Genomic DNA, 19,767 nt, shown 5'->3' on the forward strand with positions numbered 1-19,767 from the left:
ACCACGACTTCTCACGCTCGCTCGCAACGTCACCTCGAGCAGACGATCATTATCTCGATGCCGCCGCAGGAATAGCTTCAGAACTGGCAGCATGAGCCACTAGAGGACAGCGCACAATGCACAGAAAGGAAGGAAGGCCAGCCATCGCTGAGATGTCACAAGCTTGAAGCAGGACAGAGTCTCAACCACGTGGCCCTTCCCGACCCCTTGGGTGGCGGGCCATGGCATTGCAATGATATGGGAAAAACACACCTACTCGCTGTCCGAGCCGCCATCCTTGACGCTTCTCTGACGGAGCCCGTCATCCTGCTGCTCCTCGACACGGTGCTCGGCCTTCAAGCCCTCCTTGACGCCAAACGCAGTCTCGTCACAGCCGACGACCCCCTTCCACCCATGCTCGACAAGGTACGCCTCCCACTTTCGGTCTTCTTCTTCCAAGTTCAACTTGGTGGTATCGACGACGGTGAATAGCGCCAGAAGTACGCCCAAGACGCCGACGCCCGCGGCGACAATGAATGTGTACTTCTTGCCGATGCCGTTCTGGATGGGCGTGAACACCTCGGTGCCCACTGCCGCGCCTACCTTGCCGATGGCGGCGGACAGACCGTAGGCAGAGCCACGCAGCGCTGAAGGATAGGAGTCGCTGGCAATGAGACCGCAGATGCTTCCAGGGCCGAGATTGCCCGAGCTGGTCAAGAGCGCGTAGAGGATGACGAACAGGACGGGGATATCGATGATCTTGTCCCACGCAAGGCCCTGCGAAGGCGTCCAGCCGTAGGTCAGCTCGAGCTCCTCTGCGTCATTCTTTCGCGCACTTACAATGATCAAACCGAGCACAATGTATCCAGTGAAGCCCGTGACTAGCTGCCACTTGGTTCCAATGAGCTTGACAAGCCACGCGCCAATGAACGCGCCGGGGAGCGCGAGGGCGCCGAGCAACAACTGGTACTCCGCAGTACGCTTCAACGTCGGGTTCTTCAGGACTGATGCGATGATGCTTCCAGAGAATGCACCGTTGGAAAAAGCCACGAAGTCATACAAAAACCACACCATCGCTGACGTAAAGGAGCAAGAGCGTGAGCGCTGGGAGCTTCCCACCCCTGCTGGCGCGCGTAGACTCACTTGTACCAATCATTCGGCGCCAGTATCGCTTGAGGAAGAGAAAGTAAGGGACGTTATGCTTGATGGCTCCCTGGCGATACAGCTTGCTATTGAGCATCTTCAATCGGAAGTATATCACGCTAAGAGGGAGCACGGCACCAATACCTGCACACACTCTCCACGTGATGTCGAGGCGCTTGAGATCCAAGGGCGAGGAGGTGTTCCCGTACGAGGTGGCGGAGAGGACGATGAGGAAGCAGCTGACTGCGAGGGGTCCTCCCATCGAGAGGACGACATTGGTGCACAGAATGAAGATCGTCGAGCGCTTCTCGCGACCATATCTCTCGTTGGATGCTTCTGAGGCTGAGGCGGAGGATGTGGGGTACTGGGAGAGGAGCAGAGGAAAGCAAGCTTAGCCTGACGAAGCAGCGGCATCGTTCCGCCGAGCGAATACTCACCTCACCCCCAAGTCCCACTCCTGTTGCACCTCTCGCAATAGTGAACCACCAGAACAGCGCTGATACGTCACCGTTGACGGCGGTGGCCGCTGTTGCAAATACGGCGCCGAGGAAGAGGAGGAGAGTGGCGGCGATGATGGCGCTCTTGCGGCCAACGCGATCGCAAACGACGCCAATCGAGACTTGACCTAGGATAGCTCCTACCAGCAGCGAGTTGGACACGCGAGTAGAGACGGCTGACGAGTATTCGACCTTTCCGTACCGAGTAGCGAATAAGGGGTTGAGCAGGGTCATGAGGTTGTTCTGGTATCCATCTGAAATCAAGGCTGCTCCGGCTGCAAGGACAGTGAATAGGTCAGACCACTTAGCCTTGTGGGCCAACTTTGGGTTCGCGATAGCCGTAGTATCGTCGTGATAAAGCGTGGCCACCTGACCATCCTGCGAGTCAGACTTCTTGACGTCCGCCTCCAAAGGCGGGGTCGACGCAGGCGATGAGGCCGCAGCCGCTGGCGCACCAGAGACGTAGACCTCGTCGTGTTGAGTAAAGACCATTGCGAGGAGTGAAGTTGAAGAAGAGGAAAGGGAGGAAGAAGTGTCGAGGAGAGCAATCTCTTGAGCATGGAAGCGAATTGGGAAAGCGGGGGGCACGTGTGCCTACCCCTCGCTTCAACCGCCGGCAGCCAAGCAAGCAGGTGCGGCGAAATGACCGCGGGCACTAGATAGGCGGCAAAGGCGGCTCACGAGCAAAAAAGACGCTAGGCACCAAAATCGCCACTGACTGCAGGAACGGCGACCGTGCGAGGGTTCCCACATGCGCTCAACAAGCTGAGAAGAATCGTAGCGATGGCTGCGCGACTTCACAGGCTCAGAGAACTTCACACTCGAATGCGATAGTGGCAAGTGGTTTCGCTGGACTCTGTGCATGTGTTCATGCCGGGAGTGTGTCACTTGTAGGCGAGCGGCAAAGCGTGCCGTCATTCCAGGACGATCTCGTTGTACATCACTCTCGATAAGGGTGCGCTGGACGTGCTCGAAGTTGTGAGGTTTCGCGTGCCATAAGTCTATAGAGTAGCAAGGCTTCCTCTGCCCGCTACGGTTTCTCTCTCGCAGCCCCTCGGCGTAATAAAGTGTCATCACGTATCAGAAGGGCAGCCCAAGCAAGATGCAACTATTGGGGCAGATCCACCGATCGGCGAAGGAGCGTCAGAACTCAGAGCGGTTGGTTGTCTGCCCTGGCCGTGAGATTGGGCAGATACCAGTTGTACCTCTCCATGTGGCCTTGGATGTCGCGCATGCTCTCGCAAGGCTCGCAGGCCATGTGCTTGCGGAGCTGGTCGGTGGAGAGGGACGGGAGGGGGACGAGCGAATTGAGGGCTTGATGCAGCTCCTCGTCGATGGCGATCCACTTGGCGCTGATCCCTGTCGCCATCTCTTTGCGAGCTAGTTCACAGGTCGTCGAGCATGCCGACGAGCATGTCTAGAAAGTCCCACCCTCCAAGGCGGGCAAGCTGCGTGGCCAGAAACATGATGCCGGAGACGAGGGGATGAGCCAACTGGTGGAGCTGCCAGTAGCGAGACATCAGGGCGATGCAGTCAGGGTTCCCGTGCCCGCCCACCTCGCCCTTGTCGCCGAAGTGTCGGACGAGATCCACCGAGGGCTGCAGCGACTTGACCGCGTCGATCAGGCGGTTAGGGAGGGGAGTCTTGTCCTCCTCGGGACCGCAGTTAAAGTCGTTGACGCTCATGCCGGCAGCCATCCTGTTGTCCGCCAGCAGCAAGCGCTCTAGCGAGCACCAATCCGGCTCCACCGGATGCTATAGGAGGCGATTGCTCGTCCCGGTCGCCTGCCTGAGCTGGCTCGACGGTGCGCCCGAACTCAGTCTCTCTGCATGCGATGTGCGAGGGGAGGGACCCACCAGTCCGTCGCATGCTCGTCGAGGAAGGCGCGCAGGTCAAAGGAGCCGTCCCTGCAGTCCAGGTGCTTCTGCACCCCACAAGCGTAGAGCATGTAGGGGTTCGAGACCTCGATCGCCTTGCGGAGTGGAGCACGGTCGCTCACCCGGAATGTGCTTGCTCAGTCGGCATTGGTCTCGCCGACTACCTTGCACTGAGGCAGCACAAAGCGGCTGTTGTCGACTTGGGGCGGGCTGAAGGTCGAGCGCTAGACCATGGCCATCGAGGCGGAGACGTCCCCGAGACCGATCTTGGCCCGCACGGAGGGTGTGATGCTCAGACGTTGCGACGTCGCCGGGCACTTGGTATCCTTCGCAACATTCTTGATGGAGTTCTGCTCGTGCTGGGCGGACACCTCGAGCTCGAAGGCGCTCAATGGCTGCTAGTAAGGATGAAAGCTCCGGTATCACCTGGGTTTACCATCCTGCTTGAGAGCTAGCAGTGCGCTCATGACTGGCTTCATGTTTGCCTGAGTCGCGACCGGGGAGTTGTGAAACCCATGGAGAAGGGCAAGTGTGCGAGACGACCTGTCATGCTGGGGAGGGACTGGCTCCTTGCTGCTCTCGAAGTGGAAGGAGCAGCCGGCTCAGGATTGAGGCCAAGGCGGGTAGGCTTTGGCATGGTGACAATTTGACCCAATTTGATGAGAGATGAGAGCGTCTGACAGATGGAAAAGATCGATCTGCGTGTCGCATGCCCCCAAGACGGACCTCTAGCCCAGAGGAGGGCGCAAACGCGATGTACAGAGCTTGAGAATGAAGGAGCTGGCGAGTGCTTGCTATGCCTGGAGCGACGAGGCGACTGAGCGCGGCCAGCCTACGTCGCGTGCACCTGCTCGGCGGACGGCAGAGCATATATGGTCGGGCTGTGTGAAGATGAAGAGAGGAGCCTGAGATGGACGTGCATGGATGGCCGGGAGAATGAGGTGACGATGATGAGGACGACAAGGAGGAAAGCAAACGAGGGCGGGTGGCCGTGCGCAATCTCATCTCGCTCGACCTGCAGGCGACGTGGCAAGGCACAGCAGCAGAGGCACGAAACTCGGGTCATGCAACCCGGCTGCAGCCTGGCGTCGGGTCGGCGTTGACCAACAAGGGTGCAGTCGAGAAGCGCAGACGCGAGGACCGGTGAGGGCGACTTCACGATTCTCCAGACGTGTCGGGCTCATGAAATCTTCTCACTCGATCATGAACATGCCACGAGCTCAAAACACCCCAACTCACCGTCCTGCGCAGCAGAGACGGATACAAAGATGCTCTGCGTCTTGACAGTTGTGCAAGCAAAAGGGGCTGGCTCGAAGTTGGTAATGCCTTTCTCTGGGACTTCCATGACGTAGAGGGTGCCAGAGCAGTCTCTGCGGTGTACACGAGAGGCAGCGTCAGCACAAAGCTCGACATCCTGGAACGGTCAATGTCACTTCTCTGTTCAGCATGTGCCTACAGTCCGGCGACACAAGAGGCTAGCACTCAGTGTGTTGACTTACGGCAAGCTCCCCGCCCGCATCCCATCAACGATCCTGCTCACGCGAGTAGTCAGCGTACGAATCGCCGCCAACAGCAAGACGCTGGAGGGAAAGAGCACTTTCAGACAGCGAAAGACGTCGAAGCGTAGACGACAGCCACCTTCTACAGGGCCATGCCGATGGCGTCTGACCAAGCCTCCCTTGGAGGTACTCGCCAATGATGCGGATGATCATTCCACTTTGCTTGGGCGCAGTCAATCAGACGGAGATTCTCCATGCCTCGAAGGGACAGACGCCCATAGAGCACTCATCAGTCCACCTCTTGATCGCTACCTTCTCTGGTCGCCAAGCCGGCAGCCGCAGCTTGAGCAAGGGCGCCCTCCCTCTGCCGGCCACTCGTCGCGAGCAGTGCATGGGGAGTTCTCGCGGTCACGACACCCGTGATAGTCCCGAGCAGCAAGGTTCCCGCTCAAGAAGATCACATGGTCTCATCGCAACGAAGTATTGCGCTCCCCGGCAAAGGCGGCCAGCAAGCACAAAGCAATCCACCGCCGCACCCTTCGTCACGCTCAGCCTTCGACGTACCAAAAGTCAAACTTCCAGCCGCAAAGTACTCACTCAGAGCCTCCCACCACCTCACCAGCACCACTCAATTCCCGCCAGCGGGGAGACTTGCAGCAGTCCGACCGTCCCAGCTCATGACCTCCGATGCTGCGGCCTCGAAGCTCCCACCAGCAAGTGCGGGAAGGCGCGGGACGAAGAAGACGCCGGCTTGGCGTGAGAAGCGGCGACATGCTGATTGCCAATTTCATGACCTGGAGAGTCACAAGGTCTGCTGACGACTTTGACCAGCCGTAGACTGTCCGTCTCCAGCACTGTGGCGCCTTCGGACGCTCGTCTCCTCGCTGGACGAGACGAAGCGATCGGGGGAGATTGGCGGGCTGCACAAGTGCCTCAAGAACAGATGTCCCATCAACAGGCAACGAGCGGATAGTGCTGAGGGGGGGTGGGAAGCGACGGGATCACTGCACTCCTCGGGAAGATCAACGACTCGTCTCGTGACTCGAGCTTTCTGCCTTGCTCCATTACAAGCACATACACCGGGAAACAGATTCAGCGATGGAGGTCGCACGGTCAAGATGAGGTCGGCCGTCTTGCTACTGACTAGAGGCTCTCAGCGCTGGCGCAACGCTGCTCGAAAATGCTCACTAAGGTTTCTTCACGTCCGGCCACCGCAGCAAAGCGCAAAGTCCCTCCGGCGACGCGGTTACAAGTACGAGGCTTTCGTGCACGTACGTCTCTCCTTTCATCATTGGACCAACCCTGCTCAACATGCACTTCACCAAGAACTTCTTCGCCATCATCTCTGCTGCCTTCTCTTTCGTGGCCTTGTCGGTCCACGAGGCCGGGGCTCTCTACACGCTGGGTAAGCAAACAGCAAGCCTAAGCCCCTTTTAGCCTGCTGCTGACCTCTGGAAGACCTTTGCGCACCCAGCAAACTGCTTCACTGGCGGGTCAGCCTCTCCAAAATCTCAGCCTATCTCCACCATGACGCAGACTGTGCTGACATGTCCTCGCCCCTCTCGTGTGCTCACAGTGATTGCGACGGACGCCCTCACGACGTCACGTCGACCAACATCCAGCGCATCGGACTCTCGGAGTGCGGCTCCATGCGCGCTCCGTGAGTGATGCGGACCTGATTCGTAGCCTTTTCTCCTGCTGACCACTGCCTGACAGCCTGGGGTACGGCAAGGTCTGCACCCTCGGTCTTTGTGGGGGCACCTGCCAGACGATCACCTCGAAGTCTGCTTGCTACAAGGGAGACGCACCTTGGCTATCCTACTGCCCCTCTGGAAGTATCGAGCGCAGGCGCGCATGAGGGTCGTCAGTTGCTGCCGCTTCGCTCACCATGCGCAGCAACCTTTGGCGGCCAACAATCCAAAGTGACCCGATCAACCATTCAGAACAGCCATGATACATGATTCAATGGCAAAGACTTTTTTTCATCATTCTCATCTTGACCCTGTCGGCTTGTTGTGGTATGCGTGTCAATGCGGGCTGCTGTCACTCCTCAGCAGTCATGGCGGAACACTGAGCAGCCAAGACCTTGCGCCTCAACGAGCCATTGCATTCGGCCACGTTTGTTGTTCGAGGATCGTACGATGAAGATGCGGTCTTATGATGACCTTTGCATCATCAAAGCCGCAACGCCACGAGAAAGACACGCAAGAGCGCACAACCGGCTGCTTCGCCCTGATACGAGGTGGCGATAATGCACCCGTGTGATTTTCCATGACGATCACAGAGGAAGTGCGCGTCGCGAAGGAGCCCGAGATCGACAACTTTATGCTGGCGCCGCTCATCTACCCTAGACGACGATGCACTTGACTCTACGCAGAGAAAGGTTGAGACGCCGCGTCAGTACCCACTAGCCAAATCCCGCAAGCTGCTCGTCGACTCACGGGCCAGCAGCGCACTGCTTCGAGTTGAGAGCCTTACATTTCTTGCACTGGGCGTCCTGATGGACCAGAAAGAGAATAAACATCAGCAAGCGACCCCTGCTGCCTTCCCATCCGGGGCGCAACTCACGCTGCAAGCGTCAACAGTGATGGCGAAGTTGCTCTCCATTGTAAAGGAACCGCAGTTGACCGGTGTCGAGGGGGCAGGTTGGTGGACCACGAGACTGGGGAATCCCGTGCAATTTGCCTTTGTCCAACACTTTCCCAGGACGCCAGTCTGCGCCTCGACGTTCGATTTGTTGAGGGTGAGGGCGAGGAAGAGGGAGGATAAGGCGAGAATCAGGCGGAGCATTGCGAGCTGTAGGCGGGCGTAGGTCGGATAGGGGGCGAAGAGCAGTTGACTTTACGGTGGGGGCCAGAAGGAAGAAGAGGAGATGCCCTGGAGCAGCATGGCAAGCAACTTATCTCGAGGCGACGTACGGTCTCCGGTCCACGACGTCATGCCCTGTACCCCAAGGCATACGCGGCTAGCGATACGGCAGCGAAGAGGCTCAGCGCACGAGGGCTATTTCAATTGCGATCCGCACGTCTTGACGTACGGCGTGAGGTGTCTCTGAGGCGCAAGGTGACAAGGTGACTGGATTTTCAAAATGCCCAAGAGAGTAAATACAGTGTAGTCTACGTATCGCGCCTAGCGTCTGTCTCTCATCCTCCACCACACAGCCCCAGCGAGCAAAAGCGCGTACCCAACCGTGAAGCCTAGCGCGAGCACCAAGAGGTCGCGATAATAGCTTCCTGTGAGCGAGAACAGTCCTGGCGCGATCAACTCTGCACTGAGCCCCACGGGCACGCCGCCGACTCTATCATTGACCTGCAGCCCCTTAATCTCATGCTGCGTCACTCCCTCCAGCGCGTACTTCATGGGCGCCAGCCACTGGATCCAGCGCAGCACGGGTGGGATGGTGGAGAGATTGAGGAGGAAGCCGCCGAACGCAATGTTCAGCAGAATGAAGGTCGAGGCGCCCAGGATGGAGAGGGAGAGGTTGGTGAATAGGGAACCGAGCAGAAGCATGTATAAGGTCGTGTCGATGTAGAATATCAGGGCGAGGAGGAGATACTCGAAGAAGCTCGCGGCGGAGGAACGGAGGCCGACCATCCAGTAGAGGATGGTTGAGAGGAGCAGACCGGGGATGAGGCGCAGGAATACGATGTCGTAGGTGCCGTGCGCGACTAGGAAGGCCCAGGGTGAGTAGAGCCCGTCGGATCGCTCGCGCGCCATGAGTGGTCGGACGGCGTGGATGCTTGTCATGGCTGACATGCTAGCGAAGAGCATGAGCATGAAAAGGAAGTAGAGGGAACCCTGCGCGAGGTGAAAAGGAGGGGGGGGGGGGGGGGGGGGGAGGCGGGGATGGGGTCGGGGTCAGCGAAAGTCTACGCGAAAGCTCGTGCTGCGGGACGCCCCCCATCACTCACGACTCTATTCTGAAATCCGCTGATCGTTGTCGCGACATGGAAGAAGGCTCCGCCCACGATGAGTCCAAGCACAATGTGCCCAACCAAGTGCGCCAGAGGGCCAGCCGCATCCCGCTTAGCAGTGGAGAGGTAGCGACGCGTGAGTGCTCGGACCTGTGTAAACCAGGTAGTCGTCGTGCTGGTCGTCCTTGGAATCATCTGTCCAGTCTGTGCGACTGCAGCCTCTCGCTTGGGCGACGAGCCTCCGCTGTGATCCTCCTGCCTTGTGCCACTCGTACGCATCGCGATCTCGAGTAGATGATCCGCAACATTATGTCCCCTCGGGCACGGGTGGCCCATCGTTTCCTCGCACCAACGCATTGCCTCTCCTGGTGGACCGGCGTACAAGGTCCGACCCGCAGAGAGAAGGATGGCTTGGTCGAGCATGTGGAACATCTGAGAGCTGGGCTGGTGGAGAGTAAGGATGACCGTCGTCCCTGCGCCTCCTTCGTGATCACCGCTCGCCAGCTGACGGAGAGCCATCATGACCCTTGCGGCATTGTAGGCATCTAGGCCGGAGAGGGGTTCGTCGAGCACAAGGATCCTAGGACGAGCCACGAGAGCGATGCCGATGCTGACCCGCCTCTTCTCTCCGCCTGAGATACCACGCCTGCCTCGCTCCCCGATGATGGAGTCAGCCACTGCCCCAAGCCCCAGCGTGGTGATGACGGATTGGACAATGCCTCTCTTCTCCTCTTCTGGCACGTTATCGGGCAATGTGAGCTCGGCAGCGAAGCGTAGGGCCTCACGGACAGTGGAATAGGCAGGTAGTTGGTCCTCTTGATCGACAAAGGCGAGAAGACGTCGCCCAGGCGAGGTGGCGGAGAGGTCTTCTCCTGCTCCGTCGAGACGAATATTGCCCTTGAATGCTCCGCTCTTCTCCTTGCCTGCCAGAAGCTCCACGAGTGTCGTCTTGCCTGCGCCGGAGGGGCCCAGAATGGCTACAAGGGACCCCGGTGGGGCGTGGCCTGAAACGTGATGGAGGATATGCCCGTGTGCTGCGGCGGTGTCGAGAGATGGCAGCGTCTCTCCCGCCGTCTTCTCTTGATGTGGCGACTCGGCATCATCGTGCAAAGGGGCCGAGGTCTTGCTCCCTCCAAGCCACTTCGGGGCAGCCTTGCGAGAGACCCTGTAGTCCACGTCCTCCCATGCCACGCCCACAGCTCTCACCGCCTCGCCGCCTTTGGGACGTCGTTGAGCGCGCCGACGCTGCCACCAGCCGCAGAGAAGCAGCCCGAGCAGTGCAGCCACGACGACGCAAAGCACGGTGATACCGCCAATGACAGGACCTGAAAGTGTATCGTCCTTCTCCTTGGCTTGTGCAGACTTGGATTCGGAGGAGAGCCAGAAGGCTGAGAGCTCTGACTGCGTGACGCAGGATGAGAAGGTGCACTGCGCGCAGGGGAGAGGGAGGGGTGAGCTTTGCACGCCTCCGCCGTCGTACTGGCTGCTGGCGGCGACTCACATCCTCAAGCGGTAGGCCCGCCTCACCAAGATACGTGGTGAGCTGCCCGCCCTTGAATTGGCACTTGGTCTTGCCATCCTCGCCGTAGTCACACGGCATGCTCAGCGTCCCGCTCAACTGATTCACGATGCCTTCCATGGCGATGCCTCCCCCATTCCCACTGCACATCGCCGTCGTCGGGGGACAGTAGCACTTCAATTCACTACAAGTCCAGACATCGCTGCCTCCGCTGCCTCCCGTCGAGACAGGCGTGGTCGAGTTGGTCGACGAGCAATTGGACGCTTGACAGTAGTACTGCATCACCCCATCTAGCCAGACTTGCGAGGTGGTTGTGCCCCCGACTGCTGGCCAGCTGGGCAAGCCGGTGAGGGTGGTGTTGTCCGGCTGAACGACCTTTGTCATGGTCATTACGATGCTCTTTCCCGGGTAAAAGGTGGACAACGTGGGCTGGTTGATGTTGCATTGCAGCTGCGTCGTGCTGATTGGGCGCGGGCCTTGGTGGCAGGTGAGCGTCTCACCTGCTGCTGGACGAATGTTGAGACTAGTAGCAGCGGTACCGCAGGAGTCGGCCGACTGACAGATGTTGCAATTCAGCCCGCCAAAGCCGTCGGTACAGCGTGGACATGTTGCGACATTTGCTGGCTTGAGTGAGCGTGAAGAGGGTGGGACGAACGTCGAGTTGCACGTTGCGCTTTGACAGTCGTCTCCCCCTAGCCCTGGTGGGCACGAGTGGTAGAGGGAGAGTGTCGAGTTGGAGTAGCGCGGCGTAGTGTTCGCCATGCTGTCTCGCAGCTGTCGTGCTGGCGACGGTGCTGGTGGTGAGGAGGTCAAGATGATCAGCAAGGGCTGCCGGGCCTATATGCCATTGCCGTGTCCGTGGCCGGCGGGGAGCAGCAGCCACCCACTTTTGAAGCTCAAGCGGCAGCGGAGATGGACAGGCGGGACGGGCCTGCATCAGGCAAAGGCAGCCCAGAGGGCGGGCCGTGGCTGCTCTGTTGCTGGCCTACCGCTTCACGACGGCGCTCCTTCCGAGTGAATGGTATTGGTGATGATGAGTGGTGAAGAGCTTTCGTCGATGGGGTGTGGGGTCGAAGGTAGCGAGCATGGCGTGTGGGGAAGCTCGGACTGCTACCACCTGCACCTCTCTGAGGCTGCAGCTTGCTTGCATGGTGCGCCACGTGGCCTTGTGTTGGTCTCCGCCCCTCATCGTCCGACGCGCGACTTGACTGATACACCCGGTCTCACCTCGCAATCTCACCTCCTCATCCTGTACGGGCGCCGCCAGCATGCCCGCCGCGGAGTTCGATGATGTCTTGACCAACCAGCCGGTAGTCATAGACAACGTGAGCTAGCCTTTGCCATTCCTACACTCCTCGTCGCCCATACTGACACCCCCTCACCTTCACACACACCGGCAGGGCTCTGGCACCCTCAAAGCCGGATTCGCGGGCTCCTCCCTCCCAACGACGTACTTCCCCTCATGCGTAGGCCGACCAAAACACGAGAGATGCATGGCCGGTGCGGTAGAGGGTGACCTCTTCATCGGCAGACGGGCGCAAGAGCTGCGTGGGCTGCTGAAGATCAAGTACCCGGTGGAGCACGGCATCGTGACGGATTGGGAGGACATGGAGCGCATCTGGGCGTGGACGTATGCCGAAGAATTGAGGACATTGAGTGAGGAGGTGAGTCGGAGACGACATGGAGAGGACAGAAGAGGCTGCTGCGCTGACTACTTTGCGACCACTCTGCCCGCCCGCAGCACCCGGTCCTTCTCACGGAGGCGCCCCTCAACCCGAGGTCAAATAGAGAGACGGCAGCCCAGATCTTCTTTGAGACGTTCAACGTACCAGCCATGTTCACTAGCGTGCAGGCGGTGCTCAGTCTGTGAGCAGAGCGAGTGAAAGGATATGCAGAGCAGTCTCTGACGCTGACAATCGCCCGCCCTCGTCGTCGGTCCTCGCAGATACTCCTCCGGCAGTGAGATCGACGCGGCGCCCTTCCTACCACTCAGCCAATACTGATCCTTAGTCCTTTCTTTCGCACACAGGAACAACAGGCCTCGTCCTTGACTCTGGCGATGGAGTGACGCACTCAGTCCCCGTCTTTGAAGGGTTCTCGATGCCCCACGCCATCCGACGAATAGACCTCGCAGGGCGCGACGTCACTGATCACCTCCAACTGCTCCTCCGCGGCGCCGGCTACGATATGAAGACGAGCGCGGAGAAAGAGGTGGTGAGGGGCCTCAAGGAGGAGGCGTGCTTCCTCCGAGCGGCTAGTGCGAGCGGGAGCAGCGCAGGGGGCGGAGGCTCAGTAGCGGCGGCTGCGGCTGCGGCTGGGTCAAAGAATGAGCCGACGAGGATCGAGGAGTTCAAGTTGCCGGATGGGAATACAATCAAGGCGAGTCATCCGCCCATAGCCCATTGGCTTCCCTCTCTTCATGCTGACCGTCCAATCCTCACACTCGCACAGCTCGGCGCTGAACGTCACCTCGCACCGGAGATCCTCTTCAACCCAGACCTGGTCGGCTCAGAATACACGGGCGTGCACCAACTGGTAGTGGACAGCATCAATCGCGCGGACTTGGATCTGAGGAAGAGCTTGTTTGCCAACATTGTGTTGAGCGGAGGGACGACATTGATGAAAGGTGGGTATCGGCGTAGGGTCAATTGACTGTCGAGCTGATGCTGACGGGGACGGTACGCCTTCTCACTTTGACCACACACAGGCTTCGGTGACCGACTGCTGGCAGAGGTCAAGCGACTGGCGCTGAGGGATATGAAGATCAAGATCTATGCGCCGCCAGAGAGAAAGTATTCCGTGTGGATCGGAGGGAGCATCCTCGCGTCGTTGTCGACCTTCAAGAAGGTGAGTGGGCGAGGGGCAGGCAGGAGGTGGAAAGAAGCGGAGAGAAAGCTGACTACATTTCTGTCGAATGTGTCACTATCGCCATTGCGCTGCGCAGATGTGGGGTAAGTACGATTGCCTTTGCTGGCCTGCAGAGAAGGAGCATGCTGACCCACCCTTCCCCACCTCGCACAAACAGTCTCCGCCGAGGACTACGCAGAAGACGGGGAGGTCATCTTCAAGAAGATGGCATCATTTTAGCGGCGCGAGCGCTCCTATACGCTTTCTGTGCTTTTCCGACCATACAATGTTACCCAATGCTTTTCCCCCGCCCTTTCTTGCCTCGCATCCTCGTATCCATCGCTACTCTCAATCGCGTTCCCCAGCGCCCTCACTTCCTCTTCTTCTCTCCACCAGCGGGGCTCCCCCTCCCAACTCCCAAGAACCACATCGATCGCGCAGTGAAAAGCCCCAACGTGGCAAGCACATTTCCAGCCAACAAGCCATTCCACCTCTGGGGCTGACTGACCAGCGCAAACCAGAATCGCCCGTCCTTTCTCCCCACGGGTGGCAGGAAGAAGAGGGTGACGCCAATGTGCACCAGATCAGCTATGGCGAGGGCTGCGAGGTAGTTGCGGATGATGAGCTCCATTGTGGAGCGAGGCAGGGAGTTGGGGCTGAAAGAGCGAAGAGTGGAGAAGAGGAAGAGGGAGACGAGGGCGAGGAGGAGGTAGCCTGGCGCGAAGCGAAACGAAGGAAGAAAGGAATGTCAGTCAGTGCTTTCATTCCGCAAGCCGTGCCCGCAGCCGTACTTACAGCTTCCTAGTTGAGCAAGTCCCATCCTGGCCTCATCACTTGGCTTGCCGCTCAACAATGCTCCACCAGTGGCTTCACCTACCACTCCCTTGACGAAGGCTGCTGCACTCCCCTTCATCTCTAGCGGGATCAAGTCACGATAGAAGCCATCCGTGTCGAGTAGCGCGAAGTAGGCGCCTGCGAGGGTGGAGACGGGTTCGAGGAGGCCAAAGAAGATGTACCAGGGAGCAGGTAAAGGGGTGAGCTGGGACATGGTTGGTGATGTAAAATGAGAGGATGAGGGGATGGAAGGGAGGAGGAGCGAGGAGGTGAAAGGCAAAGACAGGGTGAGAAGCACGGCCCGTGCGTGATTCCGCACTTTGCTTCACGTGGGCGCAAGGTGAAGGGGCGGAAGTCGAAGCGTCGAAGCGTCGAAGCGGGGACCTTGTGGAGGCGGCTTTGTTTGGCGACTTCTCTTTCCGTGGCTTCATCCTCAGCCTCCGCCACACAATGACAATGGCTTCGGGAGCAGGTTTCTTTCTTGAGCCAACAGCCCATGCTCCACCGCGTAACACGGTCTCGACCTCTGTTGGTAGCTCAACAACATCCGCATCGCCGCGGGAGCCATTGCGTCTCTCCCCCTCCCAGCTGACGCGACTTCGCTCCCATTTGGACGACGCCCTACTCAGCATCCAGCGTCGCTACGCCAGACGATTCCATGATGCCTCTTCATCCTCTTCTCACGCCTCAGATCCCAGCGCCTCCGCTCCACCTCTCAACACGCTGCAACGGTATTGCTCCGCCTGGACGACAGACATCCTACCCCTCGTGACGCGTATAGATCCTTACGGAGCTGCGCAGACCACCACCGCGCTCGCGTATGCGATGGCTGTAACGGATAGCGTTGGGGTGGGCATCGCCGGCTACGACCTGCCGACGGAGTCATCGGAATCATCGATCGCCCTTCAGTCGGCGCTACAATTGCTCGGCCTCATCGATGCCCTCTGGTCCGCTCTCCTCGTTGGACGCTCTCTCTCCCTTCCCCTCGCTCAGCGACGGATACGCGCCCGCCTCGCTCCCTCCCACACCGCAGCGGAAGGGGAAAACGAGGAAGCTGAGATGCAGAGACGAACTGAACGTTCCATGCGCGATAGTGATCCCATCACCGGCTCGCTCGGCACACGCACCACGAGCGCGACGGATCGGGTGCGGCTGCGTAATCTGCTGATCGATAGGCGTGAGGCCTTGAGCAGGTGGATGGGGGAGCAGGGTGGTGTAGCTATGCCAGAGGAGGAAGATGGATGGGAGAGGGAGCAGCGTGCGCTGAGGCAGGAAGCAGGGAGAGGGGAGAACAGGAGAAGAGAAGAAGAGAGCAGAAAGGCAGAGGCTGAGTCGCAGCAACTTGACGGCATACAAGGGGATCAAGATGAGAAAGAAGACGAGGACGATGACGAGGATGAGGAAGCTGGATTGGAAGAAGTTGATGTCCCTCGGCCAAATGACCAGTACGCCGACGACGGCGAGGAAGACTTCGCAGGCGATGGGAGCCGAAGTCATTTTCGAGACCTCTTTGCGCGTAAACTCGACCCTGATGAGGACGACAGCGAGGACGAGGTAGAGGAAGAGGAAGGGGAAGAGGTCGGTGAAGAGCAGGCAGAACGGAGCGAGACCACACAGGGAGAAGAGGATGAGGCTGCAGCAAGGGTGAAGCGGCGTCGCCTGGACGAGTCACCAAACGACAACGCCAATGGCGCCTCACCACCACCTCCCACCGTGAACGCACCACTTCCTCCTCGTACTTCACCGCCGCCTGCTACCTCCTCGACCTCGAGTGGCTTCGCCATCCCTCGCGACACGCTTTCCCTTCAACGACTCACGACGCACATCTTCTCCCGCTCGCTAGCCACGCTGGAAAGATTGGACGCTGCAGCCAGCGCAGCGAATGAGAGATAGCCAGTCCTAGATGCAAAGGCGCTCAAGGGCAATGGCTCGGCGTCTCTCTCAGGGCACCACGCATCTGCTTGGGCGACGTGAGCGACAATGAGCAGGAGTGGCAAAATTGCGTTGCGATGCCAAAGACGTCAGCCGATGACATTGGGCACCCTCATTCATTGGTGGCACTTGATTCAAGGTGTGGCATGGCATAGGCCGGCCAGGAGGTGGGCAGCAAGTAAAGCGGCTGAACTTCGCACTAGATTGAAGGCCAATCGACTTTAGATTGGTGGAGCAATCAAGCCAGAGGTGGTTCAGTCTGCGCACCCCATCGTTCGATGAAACGGCTGATCATTTGGCAGGCCCTTACCCCACCGAGGCACATCAGGGGCACCAGTCGCCTGTTGGGAAGGAAAAATCAGCGAGAGGACAGGCAAAGAGTCAGCAGCAGCGAGGAGCAGCTTTGGCGTGAAATACTCACGATATGGTCCAGCCTGTGTGGGGCCGAGACGGATAAGATGACGCTTCAGCTATGGACACGACACACCATGCGAGCTAGACTGGTCCTCACCCCGAAGCACTCTCCCGCATTTTCGACAACAGCACATTCGCTGCAACGCTTCTCCGTACCACTGCACACCTTGCCTAGCTGGATGCTTGACTTGAAGCTATCACTGCGAGCAAAGAGAGGCAGAGCGACGAACTCGTCAACCCTCTTTCCGCGCGTCTACCTTGCCGCCCACACGGGGCTGACGCACCAATTCGCTTGGATTTGAATGCTTGTCGTCGTCGAAGTATCGCCACTAATGGCGAGTCCTCCAACCGAGCAGCCACTGCTTGGAAAGCTCTTAGTGAGCGCACGATACTGTAGACGAAACAAACTTGACTCACTCGTCTGAGTAGCATTTTCCTGCGAGCGAACACGGCGTGTTCAGACGTCAGCTGCCGAGCATAGGACTTGTCAAAATAGCCAACCTACCAACTTCCTGGTTCTCAGCTTGGACAAGCAGTGCCTGAGAGGCCGCGAGTAAGGCAAAGGTCGTGAATGTGAGATGCATGGTGGATTAAGGAGGCGGGGAAAGGTTGTAGTGAAGAGGCAACAAGTGACGAACGAGGCCGAGGACACTCCAGCAGTCAGCGGCCAGCTCGATGAATGCTCATACCCTTCGACCCTCTGTCCCCTTGCGTGAACCGCTCGTCGTACTTGCTCGAGCATCCCGGCACGTTCCAAGTCGGCATTGTCCAAAGAGAAACGACGGCGGAATGACGCGGCGGAAAATGAAGTGAAGCTTACTAGCCGCTCTGAAGTAGAAGGAGGAAGCTAATGAGATGAACTGTAGTGATGAGCAGGAGAGCACGGTCCTTCACGCGGCGAGCTTCGTTGAGCACGGCCGCATAGCTGAAGGGAATGATCCTCAATGTCCGTTACGGCCGTGCTCTGAACACCGGCTTCGCTGATTGAGGCGTTGAAGCGGAGTACCGTGACACAAGGATGACCGGCCGCTTGATTGCGTACGGCACCCCGGAAGGTGTCAAAGTCAAGTCGTCCGACCGAATTCGAGCCAGTCTAAGACATCGCGAGCCAGAACGGAGGAAGCTGCGAAGCGGTAGCGCTCGCAACGACTCGGCTTGTGTCTCGCGCGCTCATTTACACGCTTCGTCTCCTTGGAACGCGTCTGACTGCCCCAGCCCGCCAACACGTGCAAAGTGCCTCGCAACGCCTTTTGCCCCCGACGCATCCCCTCAAGAACGGTGCGCAAGGATCAAAACACCGGCGGGGGGGCCACAATGCCTGGATAGCCCAGCGGTCTGGTCGAGACGAAGGACGCTTCGTAACCAGGACGACGCTGGCAGGCTTGCGCCCCCCCGCCAGGCCCGGCCGGAACTGAGTTGCGCCGAGACGAGACGTGAAACGCGACCTTGACAACTACTTCAAAGCGTTCGCCGATGAAATGTTGCCCGAGCCCGAGTGCGAGTGATCGAACACGAGGCCGGTATCGTCCGGGTCGTCGTCGCCAAGCGAAAGGTGGATGTAGGCCCTATGAGGCGCGAACCACCTTTTTTTTCGTGTGTCAGACACGAATGAAGGTGTGGCTGGTATAGAGGCGTGGTATTCGAAGCAGCTGTGAGATGAAGTGTGGGTGGATGAATCGACAAGGATGAGAAGGGATGGAGGGAGCCGAGGGCAGGTCGTTGTTACGCGCCTAGCTCAACTTCTCGAATCGCTCCCTCGCCATGTGGACGTTGAGCTTGACAGCGGAGAGCTCTGCCGCGCCATGGAGCAAGCAACATGTCAACTGAGCAGCTAGCTTCCTCTCAACCATCGCACACACTCACCAACACTCGGATCAGCCACAATGACCAAGATATACGTATCCGCCGTAAGCACGTCCAGGTACGCGGCAAAAGTCTCTCCTCGCACCTCCAGCGATTGAAAGCTAGCCTGAAGCTTGGAACAGCTGCCACGCAGGTTCTTGACTAGCTCTGAGATCTTCTCAAATCGCTCGGGATGGAGTTGGCCGGAGGAGAGGATCGACTTGCGTTCGGCGTCTGAGGGCGGGTAGCCTTCCATTATGAGTGCGGTGTCGTCTTGGCCGAGAGCAGGTGGGGCGCCCTTGCTTCTTCGAGGAGAGGAAACTTTGCTGGCTGCTGCTACCGATGATGACGGCTGTGGCGGTTGAGGTTGTGATGCTGTCTCCTTCGAATCCCCCGTCCCTGCTACTGCACCCCGCTCCTTAGCCTCCCCACTCCTCGCTACGACCAAGAAGGTCTTACGTTCAAACACCACCGCCTCAGTAGCCCCACTCACTCCCGCAAACTGGTCCAGATTGCTCTCCAGAACCGCGATATTGGGAATGAGCGAATGGATAATCTTCGACCAAGCGCGGTAGAGCGTTTCGTCCCAGATGCTCGTCCCGCAGCACCTCAGTCGCGCGTCAATGTCCGATTCAGGGCCGAGTAGGTCGCGAGCCTTGCTACGCAGCTCACGAACTCGTTGAGCGTAGATGTCGCGGCGGGACGATTCTTGGACTAGATCCATCTTGTGGAGAAGGCAGAAGATTTGGGCCGTTGGAGAGTGCCTGCGGGCGAGGGATTGGGAGCATGGTGAGTGACTGGGGTAGACGGCGTTGCTGCATGACATTGAGTCCAGCACCCACTGATTGAGGAGACGAACGCAATCTCTGTAAGCGAGTGCGAAAAGAGAGCGTCAGCATCAGCATCAGCATCACCGACTCTTCACCTCCTCGACTCGCTACAACTCACCTCCAATACCTGCCATCTGCTTCCCACGCATCATCGTCCTCTCCCTGCTCTGCGCTATTCCCCATATCAAAGACGTAGACAAAGGCACCTACGTCCTTGAAGACCTGACTCTTCCTATCGTCCAAATAGCTATCGATGTACGCCTGCTGCCCGCCCATGTCGAAGAGGGAGATGACGAGGTTACGCAGGATACGGAAGTGGCTCGTCTCGACGCCGAGTGTGGTGCCTAGACGCTTTGTTGAGGCTGCATTTGGGTAGAGTGTTGAGGAGCTGTGTACACAGGAGGATGCTTTGGTCAAATTTGGTGGAAGCGGGGGTGTCGCCTGTTATCGCTCGCCGACTCACAAGACCAAGGCTCGCATCGACGTCTTGCCGCACCCGGAGCGACCCATGAGGAGAATCTGATGGCGTGTTGGGGATTTGCATTAGCACCGTCACTCCTTCAATCCCTGCTTGTTGCAGACTTCTCACCTTCTTCTTCATGCTGGGTGAGGGGCCGCGATGCTGAGATGCTGCGATGAG

At 58.7% G+C, this 19,767-nt stretch overlaps 11 protein-coding genes across 11 annotated transcripts; 4 read left to right on the plus strand and 7 right to left on the minus strand.

Moving 5' to 3' along the window:
• Positions 1-51: 51 nt before the first annotated feature.
• Positions 52-2,179, minus strand: BDZ90DRAFT_265599 (MFS general substrate transporter; the record flags this gene model as incomplete). Its single annotated transcript, XM_025508671.1, has 5 exons — positions 52-756; positions 820-1,055; positions 1,123-1,486; positions 1,560-1,988; positions 2,075-2,179. The coding sequence occupies 5 exons, from the start codon at positions 2,177-2,179 to the stop codon at positions 253-255; spliced, it is 1,638 nt and encodes a 545-aa protein (XP_025359706.1). The 3' UTR covers positions 52-252.
• A 1,697-nt stretch (positions 2,180-3,876) lies between these two features.
• Positions 3,877-4,473, minus strand: BDZ90DRAFT_77052 (hypothetical protein). The gene has a single exon (XM_025509861.1). The coding sequence runs from the start codon at positions 4,364-4,366 to the stop codon at positions 4,043-4,045; it is 324 nt and encodes a 107-aa protein (XP_025359707.1). The 5' UTR covers positions 4,367-4,473; the 3' UTR covers positions 3,877-4,042.
• Positions 4,474-5,100: 627 nt separating this feature from the next.
• On the plus strand, positions 5,101-6,800 carry BDZ90DRAFT_77547 (hypothetical protein). The gene is made up of 4 exons (XM_025509865.1): positions 5,101-5,722; positions 5,889-6,400; positions 6,470-6,488; positions 6,572-6,800. The coding sequence occupies exons 1-4, from the start codon at positions 5,192-5,194 to the stop codon at positions 6,572-6,574; spliced, it is 1,065 nt and encodes a 354-aa protein (XP_025359708.1). The 5' UTR covers positions 5,101-5,191; the 3' UTR covers positions 6,575-6,800.
• Positions 6,801-7,107: 307 nt separating this feature from the next.
• On the minus strand, positions 7,108-7,849 carry BDZ90DRAFT_234311 (hypothetical protein). The gene is made up of 3 exons (XM_025506966.1): positions 7,564-7,849; positions 7,437-7,492; positions 7,108-7,364 (listed from the first exon to the last, which is right to left on the minus strand). Exons 1-3 carry the CDS (start codon positions 7,783-7,785, stop codon positions 7,343-7,345), a joined length of 300 nt encoding a protein of 99 aa, XP_025359709.1. The 5' UTR covers positions 7,786-7,849; the 3' UTR covers positions 7,108-7,342.
• Positions 7,850-8,029: 180 nt separating this feature from the next.
• BDZ90DRAFT_234313 (hypothetical protein) lies at positions 8,030-11,455 on the minus strand. The gene is made up of 3 exons (XM_025506967.1): positions 10,411-11,455; positions 8,907-10,337; positions 8,030-8,793 (listed from the first exon to the last, which is right to left on the minus strand). Exons 1-3 carry the CDS (start codon positions 11,188-11,190, stop codon positions 8,125-8,127), a joined length of 2,880 nt encoding a protein of 959 aa, XP_025359710.1. The 5' UTR covers positions 11,191-11,455; the 3' UTR covers positions 8,030-8,124.
• Positions 11,456-11,692: 237 nt separating this feature from the next.
• BDZ90DRAFT_255785 (actin-like protein) lies at positions 11,693-13,584 on the plus strand. The gene is made up of 9 exons (XM_025507864.1): positions 11,693-11,753; positions 11,829-12,092; positions 12,170-12,294; positions 12,374-12,387; positions 12,458-12,807; positions 12,880-13,054; positions 13,136-13,275; positions 13,373-13,379; positions 13,454-13,584. Exons 1-9 carry the CDS (start codon positions 11,697-11,699, stop codon positions 13,513-13,515), a joined length of 1,194 nt encoding a protein of 397 aa, XP_025359711.1. The 5' UTR covers positions 11,693-11,696; the 3' UTR covers positions 13,516-13,584.
• On the minus strand, positions 13,266-14,366 carry BDZ90DRAFT_281701 (hypothetical protein). Its single transcript, XM_025509393.1, has 2 exons — positions 14,071-14,366; positions 13,266-13,989 (listed from the first exon to the last, which is right to left on the minus strand). Exons 1-2 carry the CDS (start codon positions 14,321-14,323, stop codon positions 13,646-13,648), a joined length of 597 nt encoding a protein of 198 aa, XP_025359712.1. The 5' UTR covers positions 14,324-14,366; the 3' UTR covers positions 13,266-13,645.
• A 164-nt stretch (positions 14,367-14,530) lies between these two features.
• Positions 14,531-16,382, plus strand: BDZ90DRAFT_234316 (hypothetical protein). The gene has a single exon (XM_025506968.1). It carries the CDS (start codon positions 14,566-14,568, stop codon positions 16,000-16,002), a length of 1,437 nt encoding a protein of 478 aa, XP_025359713.1. The 5' UTR covers positions 14,531-14,565; the 3' UTR covers positions 16,003-16,382.
• BDZ90DRAFT_77937 (hypothetical protein) lies at positions 16,184-17,335 on the minus strand. The gene is made up of 5 exons (XM_025509868.1): positions 16,961-17,335; positions 16,740-16,891; positions 16,553-16,655; positions 16,463-16,475; positions 16,184-16,382 (listed from the first exon to the last, which is right to left on the minus strand). The coding sequence occupies exons 1-5, from the start codon at positions 17,195-17,197 to the stop codon at positions 16,366-16,368; spliced, it is 522 nt and encodes a 173-aa protein (XP_025359714.1). The 5' UTR covers positions 17,198-17,335; the 3' UTR covers positions 16,184-16,365.
• On the plus strand, positions 17,336-18,096 carry BDZ90DRAFT_77856 (hypothetical protein). Its single transcript, XM_025509867.1, has one exon. It carries the CDS (start codon positions 17,474-17,476, stop codon positions 17,903-17,905), a length of 432 nt encoding a protein of 143 aa, XP_025359715.1. The 5' UTR covers positions 17,336-17,473; the 3' UTR covers positions 17,906-18,096.
• Positions 18,097-18,185: 89 nt separating this feature from the next.
• On the minus strand, positions 18,186-19,728 carry BDZ90DRAFT_262553 (hypothetical protein; the record flags this gene model as incomplete). Its single annotated transcript, XM_025508499.1, has 6 exons — positions 18,186-18,247; positions 18,319-19,061; positions 19,140-19,163; positions 19,246-19,515; positions 19,591-19,646; positions 19,717-19,728. The coding sequence occupies 6 exons, from the start codon at positions 19,726-19,728 to the stop codon at positions 18,186-18,188; spliced, it is 1,167 nt and encodes a 388-aa protein (XP_025359716.1).
• Positions 19,729-19,767: the final 39 nt, after the last annotated feature.

The sequence above is a fragment of the Jaminaea rosea genome, assembly GCF_003144245.1.
Source record: "Jaminaea rosea strain MCA 5214 unplaced genomic scaffold BDZ90scaffold_16, whole genome shotgun sequence".
NCBI classification, from domain to species: Eukaryota; Fungi; Basidiomycota; class Exobasidiomycetes; order Microstromatales; genus Jaminaea; species Jaminaea rosea.

Bases quoted from the DNA above. Each gene is read 5' to 3' on its own strand.
- BDZ90DRAFT_77052 (XM_025509861.1), bottom strand. From the start codon at position 4,366: ATGCTCTGCCGTCCGCCGAGCAGGTGCACGCGACGTAGGCTGGCCGCG.
- BDZ90DRAFT_234316 (XM_025506968.1), top strand. From the start codon at position 14,566: ATGGCTTCGGGAGCAGGTTTCTTTCTTGAGCCAACAGCCCATGCTCCA.
- BDZ90DRAFT_234313 (XM_025506967.1), bottom strand. From the start codon at position 11,190: ATGGCGAACACTACGCCGCGCTACTCCAACTCGACACTCTCCCTCTAC. The intron at 10,338-10,410 runs GTGAGTCGCCGC...CCCTGCGCGCAG, and splicing joins CGGGCCTACCGCTTGAGGAT to TGCACCTTCTCATCCTGCGT. The intron at 8,794-8,906 runs GTGAGTGATGGG...CACCTCGCGCAG, and splicing joins GCGGATTTCAGAATAGAGTC to GGTTCCCTCTACTTCCTTTT.
- BDZ90DRAFT_234311 (XM_025506966.1), bottom strand. From the start codon at position 7,785: ATGCTCCGCCTGATTCTCGCCTTATCCTCCCTCTTCCTCGCCCTCACC. The intron at 7,493-7,563 runs GTGAGTTGCGCC...CTGGTCCATCAG, and splicing joins TCACTGTTGACGCTTGCAGC to GACGCCCAGTGCAAGAAATG. The intron at 7,365-7,436 runs GTGAGTCGACGA...TTCTCTGCGTAG, and splicing joins AAGCAGTGCGCTGCTGGCCC to AGTCAAGTGCATCGTCGTCT.
- BDZ90DRAFT_77547 (XM_025509865.1), top strand. From the start codon at position 5,192: ATGATGCGGATGATCATTCCACTTTGCTTGGGCGCAGTCAATCAGACG. The intron at 5,723-5,888 runs GCGCGGGACGAA...TCGCTGGACGAG, and splicing joins CCACCAGCAAGTGCGGGAAG to ACGAAGCGATCGGGGGAGAT.
- BDZ90DRAFT_77856 (XM_025509867.1), top strand. From the start codon at position 17,474: ATGACCGGCCGCTTGATTGCGTACGGCACCCCGGAAGGTGTCAAAGTC.
- BDZ90DRAFT_281701 (XM_025509393.1), bottom strand. From the start codon at position 14,323: ATGTCCCAGCTCACCCCTTTACCTGCTCCCTGGTACATCTTCTTTGGC. The intron at 13,990-14,070 runs GTAAGTACGGCT...GCTTCGCGCCAG, and splicing joins ACTTGCTCAACTAGGAAGCT to GCTACCTCCTCCTCGCCCTC.
- BDZ90DRAFT_255785 (XM_025507864.1), top strand. From the start codon at position 11,697: ATGCCCGCCGCGGAGTTCGATGATGTCTTGACCAACCAGCCGGTAGTC. The intron at 11,754-11,828 runs GTGAGCTAGCCT...ACACACCGGCAG, and splicing joins AGCCGGTAGTCATAGACAAC to GGCTCTGGCACCCTCAAAGC. The intron at 13,055-13,135 runs GTGGGTATCGGC...GACCACACACAG, and splicing joins AGGGACGACATTGATGAAAG to GCTTCGGTGACCGACTGCTG.
- BDZ90DRAFT_77937 (XM_025509868.1), bottom strand. From the start codon at position 17,197: ATGCTCGAGCAAGTACGACGAGCGGTTCACGCAAGGGGACAGAGGGTC. The intron at 16,892-16,960 runs GTAGGTTGGCTA...GTTCGCTCGCAG, and splicing joins AGCTGAGAACCAGGAAGTTG to GAAAATGCTACTCAGACGAG. The intron at 16,656-16,739 runs GTGCGTCAGCCC...CTTTGCTCGCAG, and splicing joins ATTCAAATCCAAGCGAATTG to TGATAGCTTCAAGTCAAGCA.